The following is a 15,614-nucleotide window of genomic DNA, read 5'->3' on the forward strand; positions in this document are numbered from 1 at the left end:
AGAGTTATATTCCTAGAACAAGCCTGCCTTAGGAAAGTTAAGCCAGAAAAGCATTCTCTCCCCCTCCACATGGCAGATGTCACTCACCCTTTAAGGCCCACCCAGAGTTACCCCTTCCTCTTTGATGGCTCAAGATTACTACCAGGCAGAATGATTTGGTCCATCTCATCTCCCCCTGCCCCCACCCCGTGCTTCCTAAATACCTTGAACAAGCAAACATTATGGCACTTGGGTTTGAGTTACCATATTGTAACTTTTTTTTTTTTACTAATTAAATTCTCCTGCCATACACAGAGGAACACACACCTCTGAAGGCTCACCTTACAATACTGTTAGCACAGTGTTAGCTATAGGAATTAGGCCTTCAATATAATGTTGTTATTCATCTTGAAACAATCGTTTTTTGAATGGAAAAGTTTCAAATATACACAGACGTAGCAAGAACAGTTTAATGAATCCCCATGTATACATCACTCAGCTTTAACAATTATCAACTCATGAACATTTTGTTTGTACCCCTCACCTGGGCCCTACTGAATTACTTTCAAGCATATCAAAAGATTAAGTCTACTTCTAAAAAATATAACCACGATTGTCATGGCTTATATATTAAAAATAATTACTTAATGTTATTAAATATCCATAAATTCACCCCCACATATTTTGTGAAAGAGCTATTTAATGCCTGCATGTTCTTTCTTCAACTTTGAAATCGTGGAGAGAATAGGGAAAGGGTGAAGGAGATCTGGGAAAATATATAATTAAGTTTCAGAGAGCCTGAATATCCCAAATGAGAAAGAATCTGACCTGGTTTGGGGTGAGAGAAGTATATTTTACTATTTCTCCGGAGAAGATGGGTGCGACTTCAGGCCCGGTGATGCTGGAGGAGGTGTGGAAGGGAGAGGGGTACTACTTCCGTTGGGGGTTCCTTATGGATAATCCCAACGTGGAGCTAGGAGGCAGCGCTTTTTTGGAGGCTTGATTTCCCGCGTGTTTCCAGGCTGGAGCGTGGATCTCCCGGAGGTACAAGGTCGGTCCCCCATAAGGATTATAGGACCCGGGGGTCAGCTCTCTCCGGTGGGCCCTGGCGAAGCCAAGAGACGGGAGATGGAGGCGGCTCCCCTCCAGGCACAGAGCTTCCTCCGGGTTTCGCTTTTTCCGTATTTCCTGTATCCTGAGACGTATATCCCCTCTCCGCCTCCGCCCTCGCTCCCTACCCCACCACATTTTAACGTTTCTACAAGGATGGGTCTTAAAAAAAGATGCTCACATTTAATATAATGTTTTCCCCATCCCGCCCCCCAGTGTAACTAAATCTGTGGACAGTCTTATACTATCTATGAAATTCTAAGTTACAAGAAATTCAGGTTTACTCCTAAGTGGTAAACTCTGCATAGATTGTTGAAAGGCGCTTGGTGTGAGGGCGGGGGCGGGGAGGAGAACAAAGAGGTGATTGAAGAGCTAAGAGCTTTACGATCTAGTTGCAGAAGCACAACACAGAGCCATGAAACAATCTACGACCATTTAGAAAGCAATATACAAACGTCTTAGTTGACTAAAATGCAGAATAGCACACCAGCCACCAGCACTGACCTTGGAAATTGAATGTAGAAAACAAATTCATCGTATGTCATAGAATCTAAGATCACTTTCTTCTTCATATTTTAACAAATTAAAAATCTCTGAAGGCTTATCTTTTAAAAAATATATCAACATCTAGGAAATCTCTGACAATTGATGGTATGTCATACTTTCGTTGTCAATTTTTAATCTTTTCTAGAGTTAAGGAAAATAATGATTCATCCTCCTATGGCTGGTGTATTATATTCTGGGATATACGGTAAGTAACCGGAAGAGGGTGCACTGTGGCTTAGAATAAAAGGCTATTGGAACTTCTTAGACCTTCATCATTCACATCCATCTCCCTTTGGCTATGGACACACGTTTCCAGCACTGTCCCCAGTGTTTTTTAATGGAGAGAGTTCAGTCCTTAATGTCAAAGTAGAACTGACTTTTAATATACTCTGCTATTTACAAGCTCTGTGATATTTAAATGGTTGATTAAACACTTGAGGCTTTCGTTTCCAGGAGATAATAATTTCTTCCTTGTAAAACTATTGCCATAATCAGGGATAATGCATTTAAAGCACTTACTATGATTACCTCTCATCTCCACCATCACTACCTTCTTCCAAATACTAGTGCTGCCCTTTAAACAAACTAGATACTTAGTAAATGTTTGGGAAATAAATGACCCTGTGATTTTCTACCAGATGCTACTTATAAAGACAAGAAATGTAGCAGTAAGTTAATGAGAAGATGTGAAGGGAAATACAAAGAAACAATGCTCTAGAGCTAGAGGAACAGTTGGGACTAGGCATAAAGATGTGGGAGTTAGCAACATAGATGTGGTAGTTGAAGTCATGAGTGAGGTTCCCAAGAGAAAATGTGAGGAAAAGAGAAGTGGGCTGCTAAAGACAGACTATTGAGCAGTTAGAGTCAGAAGAGGAGAAGCCTGCTGCAAAGGCTGAGAAAGAGTGGCCAGATTCAGAAGAGAGGATGCCAACACAAGATTTCTCACTCTTGGCACTATTGACATTTGAGGACAGATCACTCTTTCTGGTGGGAGCCTGTCCTGTGCACTGCAGGAAGTTTAAAAGTATCCCAACCCAGACCAATAGCATGCCCCCCACATCCTGCAACTGCATCCAGGTGTGATAACCAGAAATGTCTCCAGGTACTCCCAAATGTCCCCTGGGGGGGAATCATACCTTTTGAGAACACTTGGTCTAGCCCTAATCCTCCAAACTTGCTCCTTTCATACTCTTCATTTCAGTGAATGTCACACTTCTACCCAGTTGTACCAGTGAAACCTTGGAGTTGTGTGTGTGTGTATGTATGCCTGCACGTGTGTGTATACATATATATATGTACACATATATATATCAGACTATTTTATTATTTCCCAAAGTAAATGTAGTAATATTTTCACAATCTTTTTACAGGGGTCTCTAAATCTTGAAAGACAAAAGACTTTAAGATTAAAAGTAGAAATTAGGTTGTTTTATAGCTATAGATATAGTTTTAGTATATTAAGAGAAATATGTGCCTATCTTAGTAAAATGACTGGAATTAAAATTTGTACCAAACCCAGGTGGGTTTGATTTATGGAAAACATTTGACTTGAGTTGAAAACAATCCCAACTTAGAGCTGCTGACATCAACCCGAACCATTTATACTTTAAATGGATTTATTTATTTTTATTTTAAATTGCATTAAAATGCATATAACATAAAATTGACCATCTTAGCCTTTTTTAAGTGTACAGTTCAGTCATGCTAAGTATATTCACAGAGTTGTACAACCAAAGTCCAGAATTTTTTATACCCATTAAACAACTTCACATTTTCTCCTCTCCCCAGCCCTGTCAACCACCATTATACTCACAACTGGATTTTTGTTTATTTTTGTTATACTAGAATGGAAAACTAAAGCCTTTTACTTCTAGGTTTCAAAATGATTTTCCCCCCTCATTTTTTCCAAATTTAGCCTTTTTTTTTCAACATTGATGAACTAGCTGCATGTGAAACATGGAACCAGAAGAGGCCACTGTTAAGGTGAAGGACTATCGATCTGAATTTCTTTCATAGTTTCAAGTGCTCTAAGGATGACAACAGAGAACAAAACTGAACCTTCTGGGCGATAGTAATCTGTTTTCATGTAGGGTTTTTAAATTGAGGAGTTGGTTGATCCATTGTGTTTTTCTGCAAATTAGCTTTCATCTTAAGGCCAAGAATTTTTCTCTTCCTTGAACAAATATAAAGTACTTCTCTCTTAATTTTTTTTAGGTACAAATCTAAGGATAAGAACCATGTAGTCCCTGTAACATTCTCATAAAATGAAAAATAAGAATGATTTGGAGGAAGACTACATGTATTTTTTTGTGTGTGTGTTTTACTTCAGGTTTTTAATGTAATATTTCCCTAAGAATTTTTTAGAATTCTATGGAAAGAAGAAAGTAAGAAGATCTATTATCTCTCTATATAGATCACCTCTACAAGCATTCAAAAGATTAAATAAGTAAAAGAGATAAAATAGTGTAAGGTTAGAAAAAATTAATACTGCAGAAAGATCAAATGAAAAATAAAAATATCCAAAGTTGGCCATTATAGTCATGATTCAATAATTAATAGCGTGGAGAAGGGCAGAATATAAATTTGTATATGTTTGCACAAACACACACATACACACAGATATGTGTGTGAGAGTTGCATCTACCTGCATATGTGTTGTTTTTCATTTCACAAAGGTGATCATACATTCACCATTTTGGTAGGGTGATGTTGTTTTTTTTCTTTTTTGCCGTACGCGGGCCTCTCACTGTTGTGGCCTCTCCCATTGCGGAGCACAGGCTCCGGACACGCAGGCTCACCGGCCATGGCTCAGGGGCCTAGCCGCTCCGCGGCATGTGGGATCCTCCCAGACCAGGGCACGAACCCGTGTCCCATGAGTCGGCAGGCGGACTCTCAACCACTGTGCCACCAGGGAAGCCCCAGGGTGTTTTTTTTTTTTTTTTTTAGGTTAACCATGTAGCTTGGTGATTTTTCCATATAACACGTTTTTTATTCTCATTTTTAAAGGTCCTTTTAATGGCTGCACACAAACCCACTGTATGGACTTACCATAATTTTTTATTTAACTAATTATCTATTCATGGATGTTTGTGGACACTTTGTTTCCAGTTTTTAAAATTGAAAATTAATCCATATACCATAAATTCACCTTTTTATAGTATACAATTCAGCATTTTAAAGTATACACAAAATTGTGCATCCATTACCACTATCTAATTCCAGAATATCTTCATCACTTCAAAAAGAAAACATGTACCCATTAGCAGTCATTCCCAATCCTTCATCCCATAGCCACTGGAAACCACTAATCTATTTTCTGTCTCTATGGATTTGATTATTATGGATATTTCATATAAATGGAATCATAGAAATAACAAAATGGCGGAGTAGAAGGACGTGCACTTACTCCCTCTTATGAGAGCACCAGAATCACAACTAACTGCTGAACAGTCATCACCAGGAAGACACTGCAACTCACCAAAAAAGATACCCCACATCCAAAGACAAAGGAGGAGCCACAATGAGATGGCAGGAGGGGTGTAATCACAATAAAATCTACTCCCATAACTACAGAGTAGGTGATTCACAAAGAACACATATAGCACAGAAGTCCACCCACTGGAATGAAAGTTCTGAGCCCCACATCAGGCTTCCCAACCTGGGGGTCCGGTAACGGGAGGAGGAATTCCTAGAGAATCAGACTTTGAAGGCTAGTGGGATTTGATTGCATGACTTTGACAGGACTGGGGGAAACAGAGACTCCACTCTTGGAGGCCACACACAAGTAATGTGCACATCAGGACCAGGGGAAGGAACAGTGACCCCATAGAGACTGAACCAGACCTACCTGCTAGTGTTGGATGGTCTCTTGTAGAGGCTGAGGGTGGCTGTGGCTCAATGTGAGGACAAGAACACTGGGAACAGAAGTTCTGGGAAGTATTTCATGGTATGAGCCCCCCCCCCCCCAGACTTGGCCATTAGCCCCACCGAGGAGTCCGGGTAGGCTCCAGTGTTGGGTTGACTCAGAATAAACAACCAACAGAGAGGGGACCCATCCCACCCATTAGCAGATGAGCATATTGAAGTTTTACTGAGCTCTGCTCACCAGAGCAACACCCAGCTCTACCCACCACAAGTACCTCCCATTAGGAAACTTGCACAAGCCTCTTAGATAGCTTCATACACCAGAGGGTAGAGCATAGAAACAAGAAGAACTAGAATCCTGCAGCCTGTGGAACAAAAACCACATTCACAGAAAGATAAACAAGATGAAAAGGCAGAGAGCTATGTACCAGATGAAGGAAAAATATAAAACCCCAGAAAAACAAATAAATGAAGTGGAGATAGGCAACCTTCCAGAAAAAGAATTCAGAATAATGATAGTGAGGATGATCCAGGACCTCAGAACAAGAATGGAGGCAAAGATCGAGAAGATGCAAAAAGGTTTAACAAAGACCTAGAAGAATTAAAGAACAAACAAACAGGGATCAATAATACAATAACTGAAGTGAAAAATAAACTAGAAGGAATCAATAGCAGAATAACTGAGGCAGAAGAATGGATAAATGACCTGGAAGACAGATGGTGGAATTCACTGCCATGGAATAGAATAAAGAAAAAAGAATGAAGAGAAATGAAGACAGCCTTCAGACTTTTGGGACAACATTAAAGTCTTCATTCATTAAAGACTTCATTCAGTCTTCACAGACTTCTGGGACAACATTAAATGCAACAACATTCGTATTATAGGGGTCCCAGAAGGAGAAGAGAGACAGAAAGGACCCAAGAAAATATTTGAAGAGATTATAGTAAAAGATTCCCTAACATGGGAAAGGAAATAGTTAATCAAGTCCAGGAAGTGCAGAGTGTCCCAGGCAGGATAAACTCAAGGAGAAACATGCCGAGACACATAGTAATCAAATTGACAAAAATTAAAGACAAAGAAAAATTACTGATAGCAACAAGGGAAAAAGCTACAAAAAACATACAAAGGAACTCCCATAAGGTTAACAGCTGATTTCTCAGCAGGAACTCTACAAGCCAGAAGGGAGTGACATGACATATTTAAAGTGATGAAAGGGAAGAACCTACAACAAAGATTACTCTACCCGGCATGGATCTCATTCAGATTCATTGGAGAAATCAAAAGCTTTACAGACAAGCAAAAGCTAAGAGAATTCAGCACCACCAAACCAGCTCTAAAACAAATGCTAAGGAAACTTATCTATGTTGGAAACACAAGAGATGAACAGAACCTACAAAAAAAAAACCCATAACAAGTACAAAAATGGTAATAGGAACATACATATGGATAATTACTTTAAACGTGAATGGAATAAATGCTCCAACCAAAAGACACAGGCTCTTTGAATGGATAGAAAACAAGAACCATATATATGTCGTCTACAAGAGACCCACTTCAGACCTAGGGACACATAGAGACTGAAAATGAGAGTATGGGAAAAGATATTCCATGCAAATGGGAATCAAAAGAAAGCTGGAGTAGCAATACTTCTATCAGATAAACTGAATTTAAAATAAAGACTGTTAAAAGACACAAGGAAGGACACTACATAATGATCAAGGGACCAACATAAGAAGAAAATATAACAATTATAAATATTTATGCACCCAACATAGGAGCACCTCAATACATAAGGCAACTGTTAACAGATATAAAGGAGGAAATCGACAGTAACACAGTAATAGTGGGGGACATTAACACATCAGTTACACCAATGGACAGATCATCCAAAAGGAGATTAATAAGGAAAAACAGGCTTTAAATGGCACAGAGGCCCAGATAGGTTTAAATGCTATTTATAGGAAATTCCATCCTAAAGAGCAGATTACACTTTCTTCTCAACTGTGCATGGAACATTCTCTAGGATAGATCACATCTTGGGTCACAAATCAATCCTCAGTAAATTTAAGGAAATTGAAATCATATCAAGATTCTTTTCTGACCACAATGTTATGAGATTAGAAATCAATTATAGGGAAAAAAAGTAAAAAAACACAAACATATGGCAACTAAACAATATGTTACTAAATACCAAGAGATCACTGAAGAAATCAAAGAGGAAATCAAAAAAATAACTACAGACAAAATACAATGAAAACACGATGATCCTAAACCTAAGGGATGCAGCAAAAGCAGTTTGGTATAAAGAGGCAACTTTATAGCAATACAAGCCTACGTCAAGAAACAAGAAAAATAAATAAAAAATTCTAACATTTCACCTAAAGGAACTAGAGAAAGAAGAACAAACAAAACCAAAAGTTAGTAGACAGAAAGAAATCATAAATATCGAGCAGAAATAAATGAAATAGAAACAAAGAAATCAATAACAAAGATCAATAAAACTAAAAGCTGGTTCTTTGAGAAGATAAACAAAATTAATAAACCATTAGGCAGACACATCAAGAAAAAGAGGGAGAGGACTCAAATCAATAAAATTAGAAAGGAAAAAGGAGAAGTTACAATGGACACTGCAGAAATATAAAGCATCATAAGGGACTACTACAAGCAACTCTATGCCAATAAAATGGACAACCTGGAAGATATGGGCAAATTTTTAGAAAAGCACAACATTCCGAGACTGAACCAGGAAGAAATAGAAAATATGAATCGACCAATCCCAAGTAATGAAATTGAAACTGTGATTTAAAATCTTCCAACAAACAAAAGTCCAGGACCAGATGGCTTCACAGGTGAAGTCTATCAAATATTTAGAGAAGAGCTACCACACATCCTTCTCAAACTCTTCCAAAAAATTTCAGAGGAAAGACACTCCCAAATGCATTCTATGAGGCCACCATCACCCTGATACCAAAGACATCACAAAGAAAGAAAACTACAGGCCAATATCACTGATGAATATAGATGCAAAATCCTCAACAAAATACTAGCAAACAGAATCCAACAACACATTAAAAGGATTATACACCATGATCAAGTGGGATTTATCCCAGGGATGCAAGGATTCTTAAATACATGCAAATCAATCAATGTGATACTTCATATTAACAAATTGAATAAGAACAACCATATGCTCATCTCAATAGATGCAGAAAAGGCTTTTGACAAAATTCAACACCCATTTATGATAAAAACTTTCCAGAAAGTGGGCATAGAGGGAACCAACCTCAACATAATATAGGCCATATATGAGAAACCCACAGCAAACATCATTCTCAATGGTGAAAAACTGGAAGCATTTCCTCTAAGATAAGGAATAAGAGAAGGATGTCCACTCTCGCCACTTGTATTTAACATAGTTTGCAAGTCCTAGCCATGGCAATCAGAGAAGGAAAAGAAATAAATGGATACAAATTGGAAAAGAAGAAGAAAAACTGTCACTGTCTGCAGATGACATGATACTATACATAGAGAATCCAAAAGCTGTCACCACAGAACTAGTAGAGCTAATCTGTGAATTTTGTAAAGTAGCAGGATACAAACCTGATGCACAGAAATCTGTTGAATTCCTATACACTAATGATGAAAAATCTGAAAGAGAAATTAAGGAAACACTCCCATTTACCACTGCAACAAAAAGAATAAAGTACCCCGAACTAATTCTATCTAGGAAGACAAAAGAACTCTATACAGAAAAGTATAAGACACTGATGAAAGAAATAAAAGATGATACAAATAGATGGAGAGATATACCATATTTTTGGATCGGAAGAAGCAATATTGTGAAAATGACTATATTACCGAAAGCACTCTACAGATTCAATGCAATCCGTATCAAATTACCAAAGGCATTTTTTACAGAACTAGAACAGAAAGTCTTAAAATTTGTATGGAGACAGAAAAGACCCCGAGTAGCCAAAGCAATCTTGAGAGTGGAAAACAGAGCTGGAGGAAATAGGCCTCCAGACTTCAGACTATACTACAAAGCTAATGTAATCAAGGCAATATGTTAGTGGCACAAAAACAGAAATATAGATCAGTGGAACAGGATAGAAAGCCCAGAAATAAACCCAAACACCTATGGTCAACTAATCTATGACATAGGAGGCAAGGATATATAATGGAGTAAAGAGAGTCTCTACAATAAGTGGTGCTGGGAAAACTGCACAGCTACATGGAAAATAATGAAATTAGAACACTCCCTAATACCATACACAATAGTAAACCCCAAGTGGAATAGAGACCTAAATAGAAGACCAAACACCCTAAAACTCTTAGAGGAAATCATAGGGGGAACACACTGTGACATAAAACACAGCAAAATCTTATTTTAATCCACCTCCTAGAGTAATGGAAATAAAAACAAAAATAAACAAATGTGACCTAATGAAACCTAAAAGCTTTTGCACAGCAAAGGAAACCACAAACAAGAAGAAAATACAACCCTCAGAACGTGAGAAAATATTTGTAAACAAATCAATGGACAAAGGATTAACCTCTAAAATATGTAAACAGCTCATTCAGGTCAATATTAAAAAAGCAAACAACCCAATCAAAAAATGGGCAGAACACCTAAATAATTTCTCCTAAGAAGACATAGAGATGGCCGAGAAGCACATGAGAAGCTGCTCAACATCAAAATTATTAGAGAAATGCAAATCAAAACTACAATGTGGTATCACCTCACACCAGTTAGAATGGGCATCATGAGAAAATCTACAAACAACAAGTGCTGAAGAGGGTGTGGAGAAAAGGGAACCCCTTGCATTGTTGCTTGGAATGTAAAATGATAATGTCTCTTTGGAGAACAGTAAGGATGTTCTTTAAAAAGATAAAAATTGAATTACCATATGACCCAGAAAACCCACTACTGGACATATAACCAGAGAAAACTATAACTCAGAAAGACAAATGCACACCAGCATTCATTGCAGCACTATTTACAATAGCCAGGTCATGGAAGCAACTTAAGTGCCCATCAGCAGACAAATGGATAAAGAAGATGTGGTACAAATATACAATGGAATATTACTCAGCCATAAAAAGGAATGAAATTGGGTCAGTTGTAGAGACATCTATGGATCTAGAGACTGTCATACAGAGTGAAGTAAGTCAGAAAGAGAAAAAAATTGTATATTAATGCATATATGTGAGAAACAGATATAGAGAACAAACGTATGGACACCAACGGGGGATAATGGCGGCAGAGTTGGTGGTGTGATGAATTGGGAGATTAGGATTGACATATATACACTAATATGTACAAAATGGATAACTAATAAGAACCTACTGTAAAAAAAATAAATAAAAGAAGAGAAAATTTTTAAAAACCCTTTATAAACAAGCAAATGCTAAGAGAATTTAGCACCAACAAACCAGGTTAATAACAAATGCTAAATGAACTTCTCTAGGTAGGAAACACAAGAGAATGAAAAGACCTAAACAAACAAACCCAAAACAATTAAGAAAATGGTAATACGAATATACATATTGAAAACTACCTTAAAGGTAAATGGATAAAATGGTCCTACCAATAGACATAGACTGCCTGAATGGATACAAAACAAGACCCACAAATATGCACTCTACAAGAGACCCACTTCTGACCTAGGGACACATACAGACTGAAAGTGAGGTGGATGGAAAAAGATATTCCATGCAAATGGAAATCAAGAGAGCTAGAGTAGCAATTGTCATATCAGAAAAAATAGACTTTAAAATAAAGACTATTACAAGAGACAAAGAAGGACACTACATAATGATCAAGGGATCCATCCAAGAATAAGATATAACAATTGTAAATATTTATGCACCGAACACAGGAGGATCTCAATACATAAGGAAAATGTTAACAGCCATAAAAAGGGAAATCGACTGTAACACAATTATAGTTGGGGACTTTAACATCCCAATTTCACCAGTGGAGAGATTATCCAAAATGAAAATAAATAAGGAAACACAAACTTTAAATGATACATTAAACAAGACGGACGTAATTGATATTTAAAGGACATTCCATCCAAAGACATCAGAATAAACTTTCTTCTCAAGTGCTCATGGAACATTCTCCACAATAGATCATATCATTAGTAACAAATCAAGCGGTGGTAAAATTAAGAAAATTGAAATCGTATCAAGTATCTTTTCCAAACACAATGCTATGAGGCTAGATAGTAATTACAGGAAAAAAATCTATAAAAAATACAAACAAATGGAGGCTAAACAATACACTACTTAATAACCAAGACATCATGGAAGAAATCAAAGAGTAAATCAAAAAATACCTAGAAGCAATTGACAATGAAAACACGTTGACCCAAAACCTATGGGACACAATAAAAACAGTTCTAGGATGGAAGTTTAAAGCAATAAAATCCTACCTCAAGAATGAATAACATCTCAAATAAACCACGTAATCTTACACCTTAACAATTAGAGAAGGAAGAACAAAAAACCGACAACATTAGCAGAAGGAAAGAAATCATAAAGATAAGATCAGAAATAAATGAAAAAGAAATGAAGGAAACGATAGCAAAGATCAATAAAACTAAAACCTGGTTCTTTGAGAAGATAAACAAAATTGGTAAATCATTAGACAGACTCATCAAGAAAAAAAGGAAAAGCCTCAAATCAATAGAATTAGAAATGAAAAAGGAGAAGTAACAACTGACACTGAAGTAATACAAAGGATCATGAGAGATTACTACAAGCAACTCTATGCCAATAAAATGGACAATGTGGAAGAAATGGACAAATTCTTAGAAAAGCATAAACTTCTGACTGAACCAAGAAGAAACACAAAATATAAACAGAGCAATCAAAAGCAGTGAAATTGAGAATTTGATTAAAAATCTTCAAACAAAGGCCCACAAACACATCGCTTCACAGGCAAATTCTATCAAACATTTAGAGAAGAGCTAACAACTATCCTTCTCAAACTCTTCCAGAATATAGCAGACGGAGGAACACTCCCAAACTCATTCTACGAGGCCACCATCACCCTGATACCAAAAGCAGACAAAGATGTGACAAAGAAAGAAAACAAAAGGCCAATATCACTGATGAACATAGATGCAAAAATCCTCAACAAAATACTAGCAAACAGAATCCAAAAGCATATTAAAAGGATCATACACTATGATCAAGTGGGGTTTATCCCAGGAATGCAATGATTCTTCAATATACGCAAATCAATCAATGTGATACACCATATTACCAAATTGAAGGAGAAAAGCCATATGATCATTTCAATAGATGCAAAGAAAGCTTTTGACAAAATTCAACACTAATTTATGGTAAAAACCCTCGAGAAAGTAGGAATAGAGGGAAATTTCCTCAACAAAATAAAGGCAATATATGACAAACCCAAAGCCAATATCATCCTTAATGGTGAAAAACTGAAACCATTTCCACTAAGATCAGGAACAAGGCAAGTTTTCCCAATGTCACCAATATTATTCAACATAGTTTTGGAAGTTTTAGACACGGCAATCGGAGAAGAAAAAGAAATAAAAGGAATCCAAATTGGAAAGGAAGAAATAAAGATGTCACTGTTTGCAGATGACATGATACTGTACATAGAGAATCCTAAAGATGCTACTAGAAAACTATGAGAGCTTATCAATGAATTTGGAAAAGTAGCAGGATACAAAATTAATGCACAGAAATCTCGTGTCTTCCTATACACTAATGATGAAAAATCTGAAAGTGAAATTAAGGAAACACTTCTATTTACCATTGCAAAAAAAAGAAAAAATATCTAGCAATAAACCTACCTAAGGAGACAAAAGAACTGTATGCAGAAAATTATAAGACACTGATGGAAGAAATTAAAGATGATACAAACAGATGGAGAGATATACCATGTTCTTGGTTTAGGAGAATCAACATTGTGAAAATGACTCTACTACCCAAAGCAATCTACAGATTCCATGCAATCCCTATCAAATTACCACTGGCAATTTTTACAGAACCAGAACAAAAAATTTCACAGTTTGTATGGAAACACAAAAGGCCCTGAATAGCCAAAGCAATCTTGAGAAAGAGAAACGGAGATGGAAGAATCAGGGTCCCCAATTTCCGACAATACTACAAAGCTCCAGTATTCAAGGCAGTATGGTACTGGCACAAAAACAGAAATATAGATCAATGGAACAGGATAGACAGTCCATAGATAAACCCACGCACATATGGTCACTTTATCTTTGATAAAGGAGGCAAGAATTTACAGTGGAAAAACAAGGCAGGGGGACTACAGAAGATGGCAGAAGAGTAAGACGCGGAGATCACCTTCCTCCTCACAGATACATCAGAAATACACCTACACGTGGAACTGCTCCTACAGAACACCCACTGAATGCTGGCAGAAGGCCTTGGACCTCCCAAAAGGCAAGAACCACCCCACGTACCTGGGTAGGGCAGAAGAAAAAACAATAAACAGAGACAAAAGAATAGAGACGGGACCTGCACCAGTGGGAGGGAGCTGTGAAGGAGGAAAGGTTTCCAAACACTAGAAACCCCTTTGTGGGTGGAGACTGTGGGTGGTAAAGGGGTTAGCTTTGGAGCCACGGAGGAGAGCGCAGCAAAAGGGTGCGGAGGGCAAAGCGGAGAGATTCCCACAGAGGATCGGTGCCAACCGGCACTCACCAGCCCGAGAGGCTTGTCTGCTCACCGGCTGGGGCGGGCGGGGGCCGGGAGCTGAGGCTCAGGCTTTAGTCGGATCCCAGGGAAAGGTCTGGAGTTGGCAGAGTGGAAACAGCCTGAAGGGGTTAGTGTACCACGGCTAGCCAGGAGGGAGTCCGGTTGAAGTCTGGAGCTGCCGAAGAGGCAAGAAACCTTTTCTTCCGTCTTTGCTTCCTGGTGCGTGAGGAGAGGGGTTTAAGCGTGCTGTTTAAAGGAGCTCCAGAAACGGGCGCGGAGCTACCAAAGAGACAAGAGACTTTTTCTTGTCTCTTTGCTTCCTGGGGCGTGAGAAGAGGGGATTAAGGGCACCATGTAAAGGAACTCCAGAAACGGCCACGAGCCGTGGCTGTTGGCGCGGACAGCAGAGACAGGTGTGGGATGCTAGGGTTGCTGCTGCCACCAACAAGAGGCCTGTGTGCAAGCACAGGTCACTCTCCCCACCACCCCTCCAGGGAGCCCGTGAAGCCCGCCACTGCTGGGGTCTCGGGATCCAGGGACAGCTTCCTTGGGAGAACGTGCAGGGTGCCTCGGGCTGGTGCAGTGTCATGGTGGCCTCTGCCGCTGCAGGCTCGCCCCACATCTGTGCCCCTCCCTCCCCCCGGCCTGTGCCAGAGCCACTGAATCAGCTGCTCCTTTAACTCAGTCCTGTCTCAGCGAAAAGCAGACGCCCTCGGACGACCTCAATGCAGAGGCGGGGCCAAGACCAAAGCTAAGCCCCAGGAACTGTGCGAACAAGTAGGAGAGGGTGAGGTCCCTGCCAGCAGCCCCAGTAGCAGCAGATTAAAGCTCCACAATCAACATCAATTGCCCTGCATTTGTGGAAAACCTGAATAGACAGCAAAATATCCCAAGTCGAGGAGGTGGACTTTGGGAGCAAGATATACTATTATTTCCCCCTTTTTTCTGTTTGTGAGTGTGTATGTATGTGCTGCTGTGTGAGATTTTGTCTGTATGGCTTTGTTTTCACCATTTCTTCTAGGGTTAGACCGACCCGTTTTTTTAAATAGAAATTTTTCTTCTTAATAATTATTTTTTATTTTAATAACTATATTTTATCCTACTTTATTTTGTCTTCTCCCTTTCTTTCTTTCTTCTTTTCTTCCTTCCTCCCTTCCTTCCTCCCTTCTTTCCTTGCTTCCTTCCTCCCTTCCTTCCTCCCTTTCTTCCTCCCATCCTTCCTCCCTTTCTTCCTCCCTTCCTTCCTCTCTTCCTTCCTCCCTTTCTTCCGCTCCTCCTTCCTTCCTTTCTTCCTTCCTTCCCTCCCTCCCTCCCTCCCTCCTTCCTTCCTTCTTTCCTTCCTTCCTTCCTTTCTTTCCTTTCTATTTTTTCTCCCTTTTTTTTTGAGCCGTGTGGGTTAAAGGCTCTTGGCGCTCCA

General features: G+C 38.8%; 1 protein-coding gene across 1 annotated transcript; it reads right to left on the reverse strand.

Annotated features, from left to right (window-relative positions):
* Positions 1–821: 821 nt before the first annotated feature.
* On the reverse strand, positions 822–1,043 carry NBDY (negative regulator of P-body association). The gene is given in 1 exon segment (XM_059049810.2): positions 822–1,043. A coding segment is annotated over 1 exon segment (207 nt). The 3' UTR covers positions 822–836.
* Positions 1,044–15,614: the final 14,571 nt, after the last annotated feature.

This window comes from Kogia breviceps, chromosome X (genome assembly GCF_026419965.1).
Source record: "Kogia breviceps isolate mKogBre1 chromosome X, mKogBre1 haplotype 1, whole genome shotgun sequence".
NCBI classification, from domain to species: Eukaryota; Metazoa; Chordata; class Mammalia; order Artiodactyla; family Physeteridae; genus Kogia; species Kogia breviceps.